This window comes from Microtus pennsylvanicus, chromosome 14 (assembly GCF_037038515.1).
Source record: "Microtus pennsylvanicus isolate mMicPen1 chromosome 14, mMicPen1.hap1, whole genome shotgun sequence".
Classification (NCBI taxonomy): domain Eukaryota; kingdom Metazoa; phylum Chordata; class Mammalia; order Rodentia; family Cricetidae; genus Microtus; species Microtus pennsylvanicus.
In genome coordinates, this window is record NC_134592.1 from 15,460,766 (window position 1) to 15,479,781 (window position 19,016).

The 19,016-nt window shown below is 38.5% G+C and overlaps 1 protein-coding gene across 3 annotated transcripts in view; it reads left to right on the forward strand.

The window, feature by feature from the left end:
* The window catches only part of Btbd7 (BTB domain containing 7), an 85,732-nt gene that overhangs the window by 37,759 nt on the left and 28,957 nt on the right, over positions 1 to 19,016 (forward strand). For all 3 annotated transcript variants that reach the window (XM_075948760.1, XM_075948762.1, XM_075948761.1), the window contains exons 4-5: positions 13,034 to 13,242; positions 14,950 to 15,025. In XM_075948760.1, the coding sequence (XP_075804875.1) occupies positions 13,034 to 13,242; positions 14,950 to 15,025 (285 nt within the window). The remainder of the gene's footprint in view (positions 1 to 13,033; positions 13,243 to 14,949; positions 15,026 to 19,016) is intronic.

Here is a 19,016-nt window from a genome sequence, read left to right on the forward strand (position 1 = left end):
GACTGAGATGATACATATCTAATCAAGGAGCACTAGCATTTATAAACAGTTTTACTGAAAGTTTGGGTAGAGTTCTGAAATAGAACATTTGCTTACATATCTTACTTTAAACCTTAATTTGTTTGTATAGACTATAGATTTCCCTCTATTCCTCTGGTGTCACCTTTGCCTAGGGTACTTTTGTCTCTTATTATTAAATCTCCAAATACTGCCTTATCCTTTAAGAACAAACTCAAATGCTTTGTGTCTGTTTTATATTAGCCATTCCAAGTTAAAAAGTATTTTCTCAGCAGGGCGGTGGTTGTGCATGCCTTTAATCCCAGCACTTGGGAGGCAGAGGCAGGCAGATCTCTGTGAGTTCGAGACTAGCCTGGTCTACAAGAGCTAGTTCCAGGACAGGTTCCAAAACCACAGAGAAACCCTGTCTCGAAAAACCAAAAAAAGCCGGGCGGTGGTGGCTCACGCCTTTAATCCCAGCACTCGGGAGGCAGAGGCAGGCGGATCTCTGTGAATTCGAGACCAGCCTGGTCTACAGAGCTAGTTCCAGGACAGGCTCCAAAACCACAGAGAAACCCTGTCTCGAAAAACCAAAAAAAAAAAAAGAAAAGAAAAGAAAAGAAAAAAGAAAAACCAAAAAAATAAAGTATTTTTTCTAAGAATTTTCGAGCATTTGTTTTTGTTAGGTATTTTCATCTTCTAACTTGGCTCTGGTAATACCTGTGTACTGTCTCATTTCCTCTTGTCATATAGTTTATGTTTCCTAAAGAGAGAATCAAAGTCTTTTTTTTTAATATTTATTTATTTATTATGTATACAATATTCTGTCTATGTGTATGCCTGCAGGCCAGAAGAGGGCACCAGACCCTATTACAGATGGTTGTGAGCCACCATGTGGTTGCTGGGACTTGAACTCAGGACCTCTAAGAAGAGAGGCAATGCTCTTAACCTCTGAGCCATCTCTCCAGCCCTCAAAGTCTTGATAGTATTCAAATCACCCCCAAGACCCTAGAATAGTACTTTGTTCTTGGTAGACTCTTCACTGTGTACTATGAATTATTCTTCTTAATTTGTTTTATTATTTTTTATGTATGTGTAAGTAAGTACCTACACATTTATACTGTATATGCCTGGTGATCACAGAGATCAGAAGAGGGTGTTGGGTTGCAGCAGATACTCTTAACCACTGAACCATTGTTCCAGTCTCTAAATTATTCTGTTTTCTTTGGATTTCTAAATTTTTCATTGGTATTGGCATTTTGCCTTTATGTGTATTTGCACTGTGTACATGCTATGCCCACAGAGGCCAGAAGAGAGGATAGAATCTTCTGGAACAGGAGTTAGAAGAGATTGTGAGATGCTGAATGGGTGCTGGGAAGAAAAACTGAGTCATCTCTCTCTAGCCTCTGCGTAATGTTTTCTTATGAAAGGGGAGCTGAACAGTGACTTTAGGATGTGTGGCTCAGTGATAAATGTTTGCTTGCTTAGCATGCCCTAGGAAGGCCTTGGAACTTGTAAACAAAATGAAAACACTTAAGCCTAGTGTCAAAGATAAAAAGGAAGTATTATTTAGAAAAGTAGCTTAATATGTAATCTAAAGAGTGAGATTATCATCTAGCTTATCAGTTTAAGAAACATGTCAAATTGATCATCTGTTCACTTGATAGCTCACTGATATGGAAGAATATTATTTTAACTTAAAATATCATTGAAGTCATCATCTGAACCCAAAAAGTTTAATCCAGCAGCAAACTTTCTCTATACAGTTCCAGTGGCCTGGAACTCTTAATTAGACCAAGCTAGCTTCTTTTCTTTTAAAATAATTTTATTTTATGTGCATTGGTGTTTTACCTGAGTTATGTAAGGGTGTCAGATTCCCTGGAACAGGAATTACAGACAGTTGTGAGCTGCCATGTGGTTCCTGGGAATTGAACCTTTGGAAGAGCAAGCAGTCAGTGCTCTTAACCACTAAGCCATCTCTCTAGTTCCCCAAGCTAACTGAACTCAGAGATCTACCTGCTTCTGCAGGTGTGTGCCACATGTTGGACTCCTAAGAGCAAACTTAACCTTTTGATCTAATTTATAATGTAAATCAAAGAACTAATTATGTTTCTAAAATTCAGCAATAAATTATTTACAGCAATGACAGTTACTCACATTTATATTCAGTTATATAACTAAATGGCCCCATAATTTGGAAATTCTCATTCTAAATTGTCTTGCTTTATTTATTAAGGAAAATAAAATTGTAAGCAGTTGTCAATATTTATTTGTTTTCTATTGAAAATGGAATGTTTATTTTCCCTTATTTGTATACTTAAAGACAGTAATGAATATTATAGCTTATTATGCAACATTTTTATTATAAATGTGTACCTAACACTGTGGCCGTAACAAGTATTTCTAAAATATGTACAGTTCATTTGCTGCAGAACCTGTTGAATCTACTTAAAGTCATACAATGCTTAATTAGAAATCCTTTTTTCTTTCCTTTTTCTTTTTTTCTTTTTGTGATTGAGTAATTGGTTTTGTTTTGTTTATTTTGTTTGTTTGTTTGTTTGTTTTTGAGACAAGGTTTCCCTGTGTAGCCTTGGCTGTCCTAGAACTCACTCTGTAGACAGGCTGGCCTCGAACTCAGAGATCTTGCCTCTGCCTCTCAAGTGTTGGGATTAAAGGTGTGTACCACCACTGCCAGTATATAATAATAAAGCTCTGAGGATTGGTGCAGGAATGAAATAGCCACAGACTGATAGATACTGTAGAGTCTCGTTTTGCCTTGATTTGTTGAGCAATCTATTCACTATACTTTTTGCATATTACTATTTGTATTTCAAAGTGAAACATAAAAATCAAAAATGTCAAGTTGCCAGAACTTTTGGTGTTAGTCATAAAATAAAGAACATATACTGTTTTCAAATCTCAGGTTAACATTTAGTGACACTGTTGTTGTTCAAGATTATAACAGGAGAAAGATAATCTTTGGATGCCCAGGTATACCTAGCTTCATGACAGCACTGGCTATAAGTTGTTTCACTTAGTCTTTAAAACCCTGTGACAATTATGCAGGTTGAGTAATAAGTAAACAGTGTCTGATGCAGAGTTTTGTAAACATGAACTTTGGATTTAGACCTAGGTTCCAATCCTAACTCTGCACTAACAAAAATACTATTTGTGAATGTCTCCAAGTGTGTTTATAGAACTGCTAAAATATTCAGTGACTAAAGGCTGGCCAGAAACATGGCTTCAGCCGTTTTCCTAGTACAATGATATGGTTCTAGTCTCACTAAATAGGTCTCCATGAAGGAGATGACTTTGATATATTAAGAATTTAAGGACCGAGGAGATTGTTCAGTTGGTAAATGTTTCTGTACAAGCATTACGTCCTGAGTTTGATTCCAGAATCCAGGTAAAAAGCTGGGCGTGTTGGTATGCATTTGCAATCCCAGCGCTGGAAAGGGAGAACCAGGCAGATCCCATGGCCCAGTAGCCAGCCATGTAAGCTCCAGGTTATTTGAAAGTCCCTGTCTCGAGAACAAGATAGATGTACTCAAGAAACACTACCCAAAATTGTCTTCTGGCCTTTGCATGTACATGTATATAATTCTTATATAGTTCATGCTTAGTGTTCATGTATGTGTGCTATGTTTTTACATGTTCATGTTTGAAGGTAAAATATATACGTATCTAAAACTACTTCCAGAAGCTGGGCAGTGGTGATGGCGAGCCTTTAATCCCAGCACTTGAGAGGCAGAAGTAGGCAGATCTCTGAGTTTGAGGCCAGCCTATTCTACAAAGCTAGTTCCAGGAAAGCTCAGAGATACATGATGTCTCAAAAAATTAAAAAATAAAATTAGTATCTGGAAACAGAATACATTTACACACTTAAATGTCTTTGTTATCAAAGACATGTTATCAAACATACTCCTCTTTAACTATAATAATTAAACCTTTCCCAATGATTTGGTATAAAATTAGGCTTAGACTGTCAGTGTCCTTCCTGAATTGAATCTTGCATCAAAAACAATGCTAATTTTGTTTTGTTTTTTGAGACCGGGTTTCTCTGTGTAACAGCCCTAACTGTCCTGGAACTAGCCCGGTAGGCCAGGATGTCCTCATACTCAAAAAGATCTGCCTGCCTCTGTCTCCCAAGTGCTGGAATTAAAGGCGTGCGCTACCATTGCCCTGCAACAATGCTGACTTTTTAAAAACTATCTTTGACTAGAATTCCAAGAAACGCATAGATCTTATTGTTTTCTAAATATATTGGCATTTGAATTTATATCTTACTATGAGAGGTTCAGAAAATGCCCTAAGCTAAACTGTGTAATTAGTGTGTTATTCTTTACTCCTATTAATTTAAAACTAAGTAAATAGTGCGAGAGAGAGATGGCTTATGGGGTAGCACCTGCTGCCAAGCCCAATGACCTGAGTTCAGTCCCTGGGACCCACATGGTAGAAGGAGAGAACTTAACTCCTTCAAACTGTCCTCTGACCTCCTCACACATGCCTAGACATATACACAAAAGCACATACACACAAAATAAAATTTTTAAAGAAGAAATAAACTAGGTAGAGGTTTTGTTGGTTTGTAGTTGTGAGTAGTAAAAATAGTAAGCATTCAGAGGCTGGAGAGATGGCTCAGTGCTTAAGAGCATTTGCTGTTCTTGCAGAGGACTTAGGTTTCATTCCCAGCATCCACATGGAGGCTCATCACTATCCACAACCCCCATGTTCAAGGGACCTAACACCCCCTTCTGACCTCCACAGGCACCATGCATATATATGCAGGCAAACACTCATACATAAAATAATAAATCTTTAAAAAATTAGTTTAAAAAAAACAGCTTAGATCAAAAGAATGGAGGTATTAAGGGCAAAGTAATTGAGGCTCATCCAGGCTGCCAGAGTGTTTGCTGAGGTGCTCAGAAACTTACTAGGACAAGTAGACACTGTAGGTAGCACTTAGTTGTCCCCATTTTTTTTCATATTGGCACTTTTTAAATCCTTCCTTAAATGTGGGTGTGACCTTTAAAGGCATAGATGATGAAATACCATTCTTAGAGGACTTCATCTTGATAGCAGTCATTTCCACACTTCTTGCTGAATTTGAAGAAATAAGCTGTTATGTGGTAAGTAAGGTAGCCTCACCAAAGAATCATGTGGCAAGTATTGAATGTATTCCCCAGCCATTAGTCAGCAAGAAGCTGGGTCCATAGACATGTAACCACAAGAAACTAATTCTGCCAACATTCTTGAATGAGATGGGAGGCAGATGATCCCCATTGAGCTTTCAGACAGAATAAAAGCCCAGCTGACTCTCTTCTTTCATGATTAATGAAGTCCTGGCTAGAACCAGATCATTATGCCAGACTCACAGTCTACAGCGCATATGAGAAGATAAATGTATGTTGTTTTAACCCAGTAACTTGTAGTTTGTTTTATAGCAATAGAATAATACATTATTTAACCACTGATGTTATTTTCTTAAGTCAGAACTGTTGAACGCAAACAGTTTCTTAGGTTTTAATAATTAGGAGGGAATTGAAATTTGATGAAACACAAATACTTCTTCGGTTTGTAAAGCAAGTTTGATTTCTTACTAGGAGAATAGGTTGAGCTATATGAAGCACTCTGGGTGACAAATTTATAATATTGGTGGATTACAGCTACTAGAATTGGGAGTATTCTAAGGATTCTTTTTTAACAAGCCATTTTTTGAAGCTGTGCATTCTTGTGCTTTCAACAACTGGCTGTATGCACACATTCTTCTCTATTCCTGGAATGCAGCTTCTTCCTGTTTGCCAAAAAATGTGTACTTTGAATTTTTCCTCAATTGGAAAGTCATCCCTTGCCATTCTCACCCTCCTCCCGATTGAGAATTCAGGTATTCCCCTTGTGGACCATATAGTCTTTTGTCTACTCCTGACATAGCATTGCTGTATGCAGTAGAGCTCACATCTGTGTCTTTTTTTTTTTTTTTTTTTTTTTTTGGTTTTTTTTTGGTTTTTCTGAGACAGGGTTTCTCTGTGGCTTTGGAGCCTGTCCTGGAACTCCCTTGGTAGACCAGGCTGGTCTCGAACTCACAGAGATCCGCCAGTCTCTGCCTCCCAAGTGCTGGGATTACAGGTGTGTCTATTTCTTATAGAAAATTGCTAGCCTCTTGAGATCAAGCGCTAAAGAGTTGATCACACTGTATCTAGGATAGAGTTTGGCATACATCTGAACAAGTGAATCTTTTAAAATGAAAGTCTGAAAAGGTAACCTGGAATCCAAAGCTAGATGATCCACTCATTTGACCAAAATCCAAGAGATGAACAAAATTTAAATTGTTTATTGGTGTTATGAGACAGGTCACAGGTAGCCCAGGCTTGCTTTGAACTTGAACTCACAGTAGGTTTTCTGTCTAACCTTCCTAGTTCTAGGATTTATAGGCATGAGCAACCTGTCTGACTATAAATGTTACTTGTAGACCTGTATAAACACAGCAGGTATGAGGAGGGGAGGGAGACAGACATAGAGATATAAAAGCTGGTAAAGGTTAGAAAACAGCTTTGTGGAATTGATTCTCTCCTTCCGCCTTATGTCACACCTCTGGGAATTGAACTCACATCATCAGGCTGATGTGGAAAGTACCTTTACCTGTTGAATCATCTCTCCAGTCCCTTAAATCCTGTGTCTACTATGTCTTAATCTAAATTTCCTCTGCAAACTGGGTCCTAAAATAAAGACTTGCTAGTAGTTTATTCTGGGGAGTTCTTGCAGAGAATAGGAATATGTGATTAGAAAGGGTTAAGTGGAATGAGAGAGCAAATATAATTAAGTGTTCTGATGTGATAACTGCTAGAACCCTCTGAGGAGCAGAAGGGATGGAATACTATTCAGAATTGTCCAAAGGGAAGAAAGGGTGACATTTATCCTCCACCATCCCTGTTGGAAAAAATGTTTCTTGTGGTTTGCATATGTATAGGCATCTAGCAAATTCCTGGAGGTGGCCACTCCAGAATACCATTATTTCTATAGCAGAAAACAATATGTACAAAGTTGTGGCTGGAGCAAGTTCTGGTAATCTAGACTTTTAAAACTGGCTCACTATAGTAGAAGGCAGAGACGATGTGAGGTAGGCACAAGGTTGCTAAATTCAGTTTCTGAGATGCAGATCAGTTTGTGTGGTTGGTTAAACTCAATCCATCATAGTCGGTCTGGTGACATGGCCTCTACAAAAGATTTGGGTTTGGGAAAGATGATAGAATTACTCAGAGTCAAGCTACCAAAATTGAATGGGAGCTCTACTCATTTTTATTATCAGAACTAATTTTTACACGGTTCTGGGGAAGCTGAGGAAACAAAATAATAAAAGGAACAATAATAGGATCTGAATGGGTTGTGAACTGGAGAAGCCAAACCCAGCCAGCTTCGGAAGTACAGCTGTGAGGACAGACTCAGGAACCACTGCCATGCATACATTTAGTAGTATCCATGATGCCCATAATGGCAACAAAGTTGAAATCAGGGTAGAGCAGGCAAGAAGCAAGCACAAGCCAGTACTCATGGGCATATTTTTATCCACCTTTCCTTGTACCTTGCTGAGGTAACTTTTAAAGAACATTGACTGCTACTTCTTTCTGCCTGCCAAGCTGCTTGCTCCTCCTTTTGCTAACTGGGAACTGTACTGGGATGGAGACTGAGGGAAATAGTTCAAGCTTACTCTAAATGAAATACCAAAAATCAGTGCAGCCTCTTCCCTCACCTATTCTAGATTTACTTTTTTCCAGATTGCCAATACTTAAGCAGATCTAGGGAGGCTACCAGGTGAGGTAACCCAGCCTTCATCACAGAGGTATTGAGCTCTTTCTCTTTAGTTGTTATCATTGCTAGGTCTTGTTATTACCAGACAATGAAGCATCAGAAGATGCCCAGTGAATCCTTTGGGTTCTGCATGAGCTCTTTCCTGATCTAACACTCCCAAGAATCTACATCCACAGGTAGATTTGCCAGTGTAAGTTGGCAACTCTTGCTTTTGTTTTTCTTTCTTTTTAACTCTTAGTGATTCTTTGTGAATTTCACTTCATGTACCCCAATCCCACTAATCTCCCTGTCCCTCCATATCTGCCCTCCACCATTGCAACCTCTCCCATACTGCCCCAGTGAGGGGTAGGGCCAACTCTCCCAGACTCACACCCTCAGGGCCACACCCATGCCATCAGGGCCAGCTCTACTTGCTGCCCTGGCAGGGTCGGGGGAACACTCTCCCAAGTGCTGCAACCAGGGATGGGGAGGTGTTGTTTTTCTTTACATATCCACTGACTGCATTCCAAAACAGAAAGTGTATTTTCCTACTTGGACTGTGTGCTATAAACCTGATTTAGATTAGTGATTACAAAGTGGTGAGGAGAGGCAGCAGAACTTGATGAGAACCATCAAGGACTTAAACAGATAGAGTCTGGGGGTAAGGGGAAGCTGCTTCATTCTAATGTGGAGTTGGAGGAGTTGCTTCTTTTTTTTTTTTTTTTTTTTTTTTTTGGTTTTTCAAGACAGGGTTTCGCTGGGAAGAGTTCCTTCTAACAGCCTCCTAGAATGTGGGGTTGAATCTTGGGGCTTAACAGTCTTGATTCTTCGATACAAATACCCCTGCTCTAGGTTTCTTTGTCCTAGATGACTGTGGGGATTTCCTGTGAGTTGTCTTTTTAGTCGAGAGCCTTAGCCAAGCTTAATCTTAAGGTATACAGTCTACATTTGCAGCTGCGGGAAACAGGATTTTTTTTTTTAAAGGATACTGACCTGGAAATCTTCAAACTTTTAAAGATTAAATGTCTGCATTTGAGAATTGGATGATTTGAGCCCTTGGTTTGTCCTTTCTTCCTTTCATCCTCCCTTCCTTCCTTTTTTTGTCATGGCTTTTGTAACTTAGTTAAAGCCAGCCAGCACCAGGGTCTTAAACTTCTCATTTGAGTGTCACCCCTTGCTACTAAGCTATTTCACTCTCCCATTTCTGCTTGTGTTCATCTGCTTCTGATGGAAACTTATAATGTCGAACACGCAGCATGACATTCTCACCTTTTGATATCCATCTATAGTTCTAGAATTTCACTCCAAGAACTGTGGTTTTCTAAGGGTATTTTTGTTACCAGCTGTTCTTGTCTGGGAATCTCCCATTTCCCACAGCCCTTGCCAAAAGCCTAGCTCAAATGATTGCACACAGGATGTTCATTTGGTAAATATTCCCCAAGAACAGGAAGGAGTGACACTGGGAAGGCAGGAGGGCAGTATAAGAGTTTAGACTCTTAAAAATTGTCCTACAGAGGAAGAGTAGAGAAACATACATCACCACCACCACCCCAGTTCTTAACACACTGCAGAGTTCAAAGACTGGGAGTTTACACCAGAGGCACAGGTTAGCTTGTCTTCTAGACTTGTAACATGAGGGGCCTCCTCATTGGGGTTTCTGTCCCGCCCAGTACCCCACAGCCGGCAAGCCCCAAAGAAAATCACAGAGAGGTCTCCATAAGACTATAAACTGATTGGCCCATTAGCTCAAGTCTTCTTATTAGCTCTTGTAGCTTATATTAACCCACTGAAAAAGATACTGAGCCACAGTGGGGCAGATCACATCCTGCTTCTTGGTGGTCTGGGCTGGACTGAGAAAAATGGGCTTCCTACTTCCCAGCATTCTCCTGTTCTCATCGTCCCACCTCTACTTCCTGTCTGCTTGACCCACCTATACTTCCTGCCTGGCCAATCAACATTTTATTAAAATACATGATTGACAGAATACAGACAATTCTCCCATACCATAGCCTGCATATTCTTTTTTTTTTTTTGCCTTGGCCTTGGAATTCTTATCTTTTTAAATTTTCTTTTCAAAATAGTTAAATATGGGTGATGTGATAGTGTTCCACAGACCTTTCCACAATGTGCTGTTTGTGGATTGAAATACTTGGGGAACACAGAAAGTAGGAAAGAAACTTCAGGAGTTGATATTGGGAATATATTGGAATATAAGGTGATACTGGTGGGAATAGAAGAGAAAGAGGCTAATAAAAAGTATTTTGAAGGAACATTGGAACATATGGACTATATAGTGAGGTCAGAATGTCCTTGACCATGCTTTGCACATTTCTTCAGCATGCTTGTGTGTTCTGATGTCACAAGCATATCTCGTGGTCGTCTCAATGGTACTTATAAGGATTTTTTCTTTTAAGTTTTTCCTTGGGAATTTTATACATGTCTGCAATGAAATATGATCATATATGCCTCCCATTTGCTCCCCTCTTAACTCCTCCTACATCCCTCCCAATAGTTCACCCTCACAATTTCTTTGCTTTTTTTTTTTTAACAGCCCACTAAGTTCAGTCAGTGCAGCCAGTATGTGTAGGGTGTGGGACCACCCACTGTAACATGGGAACCTATCAGTGGACACGTCCTCTAAAAGTGTAATTCTCTTTCAAAGATGTTGTTTTAATATTTAGATTAGATTAATGAATTTTGGGCTTGCTCCTTTACTATTTTCTAAAAATGAAGTGGCTTAGATATCTTCTGACCTTGGTTCCTGTTCAGTGTAATGATTCTTTTTACTCTATCCCTAACTTGCTAAGCCAGTCTCTCTCTCTCTACTTTTACTTTTCTAAAAGGGTCTTTGAACAGAGAAGAGAGAATTTGTGGTTGTAATAATTTTTTGTTAGGGAGCCATAATCTCTTCTTTTAACATCCAGCTGGTTGTTGGGGTTAGAGCAGTAATAGTCAGGTCTTTTTTCTCTACCTGGTAAAGGCCCACTGGGCATGTAACAACATGTCTTACATTTCTGCTTAGGTTTCTCTTATGTAAGTTGTATAACGAGTTTGCCAAGAGCTTTTCCCCTCTTCTACTCCATTTCCACTCTTAGCAGTCTGCAGCTTGATCGGTGCACATCTAAAATATGGGGCTCAAAGCAACACAGGAGAGCAGTGCAGCATTAGGCACTGTTGAGAACTAAAACCCAGGAGTGCTTCAGTTTTCTAAACCATACCACATTTTGTTTTCATGTAGCTAAAATATCCAGATACTGCTCTATATTAAGCTAGTTCACCTCTGTCATCCACTGTGCAGCTGATTTTCATCATTCTAAAGTGTAGAAGTTCCTCATTCAATTGAATTTTATTTTGACTGATCTTTATAGCCAGTTGTGATTTTACTATATAGCATCTTGGTAACTGTTCTTTCCAGATTCAATCATCTAGAGATTTTTGAATCATGCTTTTCGTATCTTTATCTAAGCTCATGAGCAACATGGCAAAAACAGGCTCACTCGTATCCCCTCCTCTGATTGGTGCTGCTTAAAAGCACTGTTCTGTTTTGTACCTCTTATCTGCAAGGATCTCACTTGCGTACCTTAACACACTTTACTGCCTACCATGTGCAGAAGGTGTTGTAAAGACAAACCGAAGACAGCATCCCTGTTTATGGTGCTAGCAGCATCATGAATAGTTTGATAAATCTTAGTGGAAATCATGTGGCACAGTTATTTATGATGTATCCCCTCATCTGGTAGTGTATTGGAAAAAGAGAGAAGAGGTAAATAGATGCCATATGATCTTGTATCACCTGAATATGGGACTAACTCCCACATTCAATTAGAACTTTCAACTCTGAAAGTCTCTAGACTTCATTGATAGTCTTTGATCTGTATTTTGTAAGGCTCTGAGTGCAGCACAGTATACATAGCCATATTTTTTGTTACTGTCAGTGGTGGTATTTAAATGTTTGGGTTTTGTTGTTGTTTTAATTTTAACTTTTTTATTTATATTTTATATATGAGTACTCTGCATGCCAGAAGAGGGCATCATTTTTTTATAATGTCATGACTACTTTTTGTTTTATAGTAAACAATGAAAAGTTTTTATTCAATTTTAGTCATATCCCTTCCACAATTTTTGTCACTTATTGGTGGGGAGAGAGGGTGAGACAGGGTCTTTCTCTCTCTCTCTTTCTCTCTTTTTCCCCTCTAGCATGCCTGAAATTCACAATGTGAACCAGGCTGAGGTCTGTAGTCGGAGGCTGCTCATTTGTTTCCCGGTTGCCAGGACCCGAAATAATCACACAGAAACTATATTATTTGCAGTACTGTTTGATCAATAGCTTAAGTGTGTTGCTGGCTAGCTCTTGTATCTTAAATTAACCCATTCCTATTAATCTGTATATCTCCACATGGTCGTGGCTTACTGGTAAGGTTCTCTCAGGCTTCTGTCTCCTGCAGGCTTCTTGATTCCGCCTCCTCTCTCTTCCTCTATCTGCTTTGAATTCCCACCTTGCCCTAAGCCACTGCTAAGCCACTGGCTGAAACAGCTTTATTCATTAATCAATAAAGGAACACGTAGACAGAAAGATTTCCCACACCAGAGATCCTTCTGTTTCTGCCACCCAAATGCTGGAATTAAAGGTATATGCTGCCTATCATGCCTGGTCCTATATCTTTATATTGACTTTTCCTAAGGAGAATAACTGACTATTTTCAGGGTTTTCGGTTTTTTTGTTTTGTTTGTTTTTTTCTTCTTTGAGGTTTTAAAATGCTATAGTTGCTTTTTCTGGGTTTTTATTTGTTTGTTTTGGTTTATTTCACTTATTTCTTTTTCAGTTTGCCATAATTTAATTCAAAAGAATACCAAACATGTGTTTTACCTGTTTTCTTCTTGTGCTCAGTCAATCAGATGTCATCCATGTCCTTCCTTTGTCATCCATGTCTTTCTGACATCTGTCTTTGCAGTCTGTTCTTCTTACCTTTTGATCCAGTGACTCCACTGTACTAGCTTATTCAGTTACTGAATTTTACACAAGTATGTTTTCTTCAGTAGTCTTTCTCTGTAGAGCTGTCTCTGTAGGGCATCATTTTTCCTATAGATGTCATATCTGTTGTTATCCGAGCAAGTCTTGATTACCATGAGATTTTTATCTCCTTGAATTTTGTTACTACTGCCACTTTTTAAGTCTGTGTAGCCTGCCACACTAATGTTCAGTAAGTAATATTTGTGATTAATCTTAAGAAATATTTGCCTTCTCTTTTAGGCTGTGAGGATATCATTGCTGAGAGCATCTCATTAGATACCTTAATTGCCATCCTCAAGTGGAGCTCACATCCATATGGCTCTAAGTGGGTACACCGACAAGCTTTACATTTCCTTTGTGAGGAATTATCCCAGGTCATGACTTCGGATGTTTTTTATGAACTCAGTAAAGACCATCTGCTTACTGCTATCCAGTCTGACTACCTACAGGTAATCATTTATACATCTCTCAAGTTCATTGTCATTCCACATGCACAAAGAAATTCATCTGCTCTTCGAGCAGATGAGGGAGGGGGACTTGATCGGGAGAGGGGGAGGGAAATGGGAGGCAGTTGCGGGGAGGAGGCAGAAATCCTTAATAAATAAATAAATTAATTTAAAAAAAAAAGAAATTCATCTGCACTCGTTATTCTTAAGGGATGGGGCAGAGAGAAACAGACTTTGCTTAGTGAGTTCCTGCTCCATATTTATGTACAAAAAGCCTTCTGACACATTGAACCTTCATGCACACTGCTCTCATGGTTCAATTCTGTGAACAAGCCCAGGACTTAAGCAGCTGTGCTATAAAGAGGACAGGCCAGGGGCTGGATTGCCTGCTATTCCAAAGGTCCTGAGTTCAATTCTCAGCAACCACATGGTGGCTCACAACCATCTGTAATGAAGTCGGGTGCACCAAATAAATATTTTAAAAAAAAAAAAAAAAAGAGGACAGGCCAGGTCAGGAACACAGTCTGAAAGTGAATGTCTTACCTTCAAGATGTTATTTAATATAATAATTTCCTCTGGTAGAATATCAGATACTTAAATTGTAGGCCATAGGTTAAACAGCACAAAGCAAGAGTGAAATTTCATTTCTGATCTGTTCAACTCATCATAAAAACTCAGAGTGTACATGTTCTGCTAAAGCATAATTGTGTTTTCTGTTGTATTTTCATCCAGAAGTAATTTTCAGTCAATTCTTATGTCTTTGGCTTACTAGTTAATCTAGTGTGTAATTTAATAATAGATTTTAAATATTGCAAAAAGTTTTATAAGGTAATGTGCTTTTAAATTGTTTTACATTTAGTTATTTTTATGCTAAATACTGTATGACAGCTTTTAATGTTGTAAGCTATAAACCCTTTAAGCCATTTGTTTCTTTGTATACTAAATAAACTATAAAATGGTATCATCATAGTTAGAAAATATTAAGTTTAAAAAAAATGAAAACAACTAAATTGTCCATTGTGCTTCTTCAACATTGCTTTGTTCACAGTAATAAATACTGGAACACTTGGTCTTCGTTTGTAGAGGATCTTTGTTCATTAACTTTGTCTTACTGTCCTGGTCAGTTCCATGTCTATTGGAGTTAGGATTTGTCAGTGTTGTCAGATTGTTATATTCAGCTATGCATCTCTTCATAACAAACAAAGCATTTTGGAGAACAACCTCTATGTGCCATAAAATTTTAAATAAAATAGGAAATAAGAGGTGCATTGCCACTTCACAAATTGTCCTGCAAGGTCCACTCCTTAACCCAAAAAATGCCTTATAGAGATTATAGACTGACTGGACAATGCGTCATTTTTGCTTTACCTGTCATTGGAGAAAATATATTCATCTTCATCTTATCCCAAAAACACTAGCAGTATGGAAGCCTTATATAAAGATAAAATAAATTTAAAAGTAGGAAATATACATAATAAAGAAAAACAATGGAATGAAAAAGATTGAAATTACCCAGTAAAATAATGCTGTCTAGAGCATTTATTGTTTATAGACAACAGGACTGACTCTTAGATTTCACACTGCTGATATAGAGAGAGACATGGGGTAAGATGTGCTCCACGTGTACATTATGACCTAGGAAAAGCCATTAGTGGAACTAAACATTTTTATAATCTTATTAGAATAAATAATAATCAATTTTTATTCTAGGCAAGTGAACAAGATATCCTTAAGTATCTGATTAAATGGGGCGAGCATCAATTGATGAAAAGAATAGCAGACAGAGGTAAGTTCAGAAAGTATGCTTGTACCAGTCAGGATTCTGTATGGTTTCAACATTCCCAGCAACTTACTGGGACACATGCATCAGTCTTGGCAACACACTGTGGACTGAAGGAAGTAGAGGATTTTACCGTCAGTAAAATACTTTAGTGGAGTTGAGGGGCAGTTGATAAATATATCAATTTTTTCAAAAAATTTATTCTCCAATTGTAAAAGGTTGTTTTATTACACTTTATGTCTGTGATAGAGTATGTTAAGTGATTCATGGAATGCTAGAATAAAAAATGTCATGTAGTGATTAAGGTGTCAGAAAGAAACATTGTTGAAGGTGTTCTGGAATTGATGATAGGTATACAATGTAAATGTGCTTTTTTTAAATGATTAAAATGATGAATTTGTGTTGTATAAATTTTACTTCAACTAATAAAGATTCTAAGGTTTGGCATGGTGGCACACACCTTTAATCCCAGCTCTTGGGAGGTTAAGGTAGGCAAAACTCTGTGGAATCTAGGCCAGCCTGGTCTATGAAGTGAGTTCCTAATCAGCCAGAGCTATTATATAGTAAGACCCTGTCTCAAAACGCCTAAAAAGGGGGGAGGGACTAAGGGTGTAGCTCAGTGGCATAGCACTTATTTAGTATGTGTGGGGCCCTAGTATTAGGGACATTTAGCATCACAAAGTGTTGCAAGGGGCCACTTGTTCATTCTGGCTGCCCGGCTAGCTTAGCCGCAAAATAACCACACAGAAACTGTATGAATTAAATCACTGCTTGGCCCATTAGTTCTAGTTTCTTATTGGCTAATTCTTACATCTTAACCCATTTCTATTAATCTCTGTATCACCAAGTAGCTTACCAGGTAATATTCCCAGCATTTATCTCCAGCGGATCCATGAAGTCTCTGACTCTGCTTTCTTCCTCCCAGAATGCCATTTAGTTTTCCCCGCCTACCTAAGTTCTGCCCTATTAACAGGCCCAAAGCAGTTTCTTTATTAACCAACAAAAGCAACACAAAGACAGAAAGACCTCTTACACACCAACAAAGCTGGGTTTTTTTTTTTCTGTTTAGTTTGTTTTGAATAAGATTACCTCCAACTGAGGTTTAATTTTTATTACATTTTTTATTGTGTTTGTGTACGTTCACATATTCAATACACAGCACAGTACATGTCCGGAAGTCAGAGTACAACTTGCAAATATAGGTTCTGTCTTTTGACCAGAGATTTATTCGGGTTCTTATACATGGTGGCAGGTGCCTTTACTTACTAAGCCATCTTGTTGACCCTAAAACAGAATTCTATACTGGTCTTTTATATTAGATCACCCATCTCTCACCTGTTAACCTTCCTCTCATATAGTACTGTATTCCTCTACATACTGAACCCAAATCAATAAGCTTTGGTTTAGGAAAGTTAAATATATTTCCCACATTTCCTGTCATCTTTCAGTATTTTATTTATTTTGAGGCAGGGTCTCATGTATCCCAAGCCTGTATAAACAGGGATGACTTTGAACTTCTGTTCCTCTTAAATTTTTAGATTTATGTGTGTTTGCCTGTACACATGTATGTGTACCATGTACATGCCTAGTGCTGAAAGAGGTCAGAAGAAAGCATCAGATCTCCTAAAACTGGGATTATATGGGTGCTGGGAACCAAACCTGGATCCTCCCCAAGAGCAGTTGAGTTCTCTTAACTGCTGAGACCTATACAGTAGAGGAAAAGGCAATTTTTCAATTTTTCTCCTAATTTACTTTTCTGTGACCTTCAAAAGCCTTCAGCATTTCTCAGATTTGAAAAACCACTATAAAACTACAAAATGGTTGTGATTAAAATAGAAAAATTTCTGAATTCCAACATACAGTCTATTCTCATTTATATTCTATTCTGTGTTTGTGAGTTTATCAATTTATTTGTAACCTCAAGTCTTTATTCACACACTTTCAGAGTTATTTGTGGACATGCACAGAGTGGCAAGACAAGTGTTTTGAGTGACCAAGAATTAAATTCTTGGGGTGGGAAAGATGGCTCAGTGGTTAAGAGCACTGGCTACTACTCTTCCAGAGGTCCTGAGTTCAATTCCCAGCAACCAACCACATGGTGGCTCACAACCATCTGTAATGAGGTCTGGTGCCCTCTTCTGACGTGCAGTCAGTCATACATGGAGGCAGAATGTTGTATACATAATAAATAATAAAATAAATCTAAAAAATAAATAAATAAATAAATTCTCAGGCCAGGCATGGTAGCTCACACCTTTAACCCGGCATTAGGGAGGCAGGGGCAGGTGAAGCTTATGAGTTCAAGGCCAGCCTGGTCTACATAGTGAGTTCCAGGACAGCCAGGACTATGTAGAAGAGACCCTGTCTAAAACACAAAACACACACACAAATTCTCAGCCTGAAGATGAATTGAGACACTGATACTTTGCCTTATTTTCAGATCTACTATGAATAGCTGTCTTTTTCATTGTCCAACTAATATGTTGGGGGTGTTTTTTTTTTGTTATGTTTTGTTTTTTGTAGTGATTTTTTTAAAGATTTGTTTTGTGTGTATAAGTATTTTGCCTGCATCTTTATATGTGCACTAGGTTTATGTCTACAAATGGTTTTAAGCCAGTACTCCAACCCCAGTCCTCTGCAAGTACTCTTAACCACTGAGCTGTAGCTCCAGCCCCTCTTAATGTGTTTTTACCTTTTTGTTTGTTCATTCGTAATCTCAGTTAAATATGGCTGCCAAGTAAGTACTAAAGTGTCTCAAATTCTGAAATGCAAGAAGACTGGGATGTCCTTATGGAGAAAATAGGGTATGTTTGATAAATTTCATTGAGGCATAAGTTACAATGCTGTTAGCCATGAGTTCAATTTAACATTGAATAAATATGTATTAAGGTGCTTTTAAACAGAAGCACACTAAGTTATGTCTTGATGAGTTGGCAAAATGATTATGCCCAGAGGCCAACAGAAACTAACCTCTAGGATCAGTAGCTAATTCATTGTTAATTGTGAACAACGTAGCGACATAACTACCAAACCTCAACTGCCTAATTACGTTAGGCCATTGGTCTCCTTGTTGATAGCAATTAATAATGAGGAAAGGTTGGTTGTGATGAAAGATTATATTTATTTGGGCAGGTAGTGATAATCCTTCATGGATAAAATTTTCTTTAAAGTAGTTTTGGGAGCTAGAGAGATGGCTCAGTGGTTAAGAGCCCTTGCATCTCTTCCAAAGGGCCTGGGTTCAGTTCCCAACACCTACATGGTGGCTCGCCACAATCTGTAACTCCATTCCCAGGGGATTGGGAATACTCTCTTCAGTCCTCCGAGGACACCAGGCTCACAAGTGGTTTTTATGCAGGCAAAAAACAAAACTAAGTAAATGAAATGCATTTTAGGCAAGGTTATAATATGTTTCTCCTGCAAGAATAAGAAAGGCAGCCGGGCGGTGGTGGCGCACGCCTTTAATCCCAGCACTCGGGAGGCAGAGGCAGGCGGATCTCTGTGAGTTCGAGACCAGCCTGGTCTACAAGAGCTAGTTCCAGGACAGGCTCCAAAACCACAGAGAAACCCTGTCTCGAAAAACCAAAAAAAAAAAAAAAAAGAATAAGAAAGGCATCAGGAGGCAGAGGCAGGCGGATCTCTGTGAGTTCGACGCCAGCCTGGTCTACAAGAGCTAGTTCCAGGACAGGCACCAAAAACTACAGAGAAACCCTGTCTCAAAAAAAAAAAAAAGAATAAGAAAGGCAAATTAGCTATTCTTCTTTAGTCACATTTATATATAGATGGTTCTGCCCTTGCTTGAAGGTTTTGTGTAAGACTTTATCCAGTACTGTAACAAGTTTTTTTCTGTTCTGCCATCTAACTCCCAAATAATGACACAGAGACTTCTTATTAATTGTGAAAGATTGACGTATAGCTAGGCTTGTCCCACTAGCCCTTATAACCTAAACTAACCTGCTTTTATTAATAGATGTTTTGCCTTGTGGCTTTTTATCTTTCT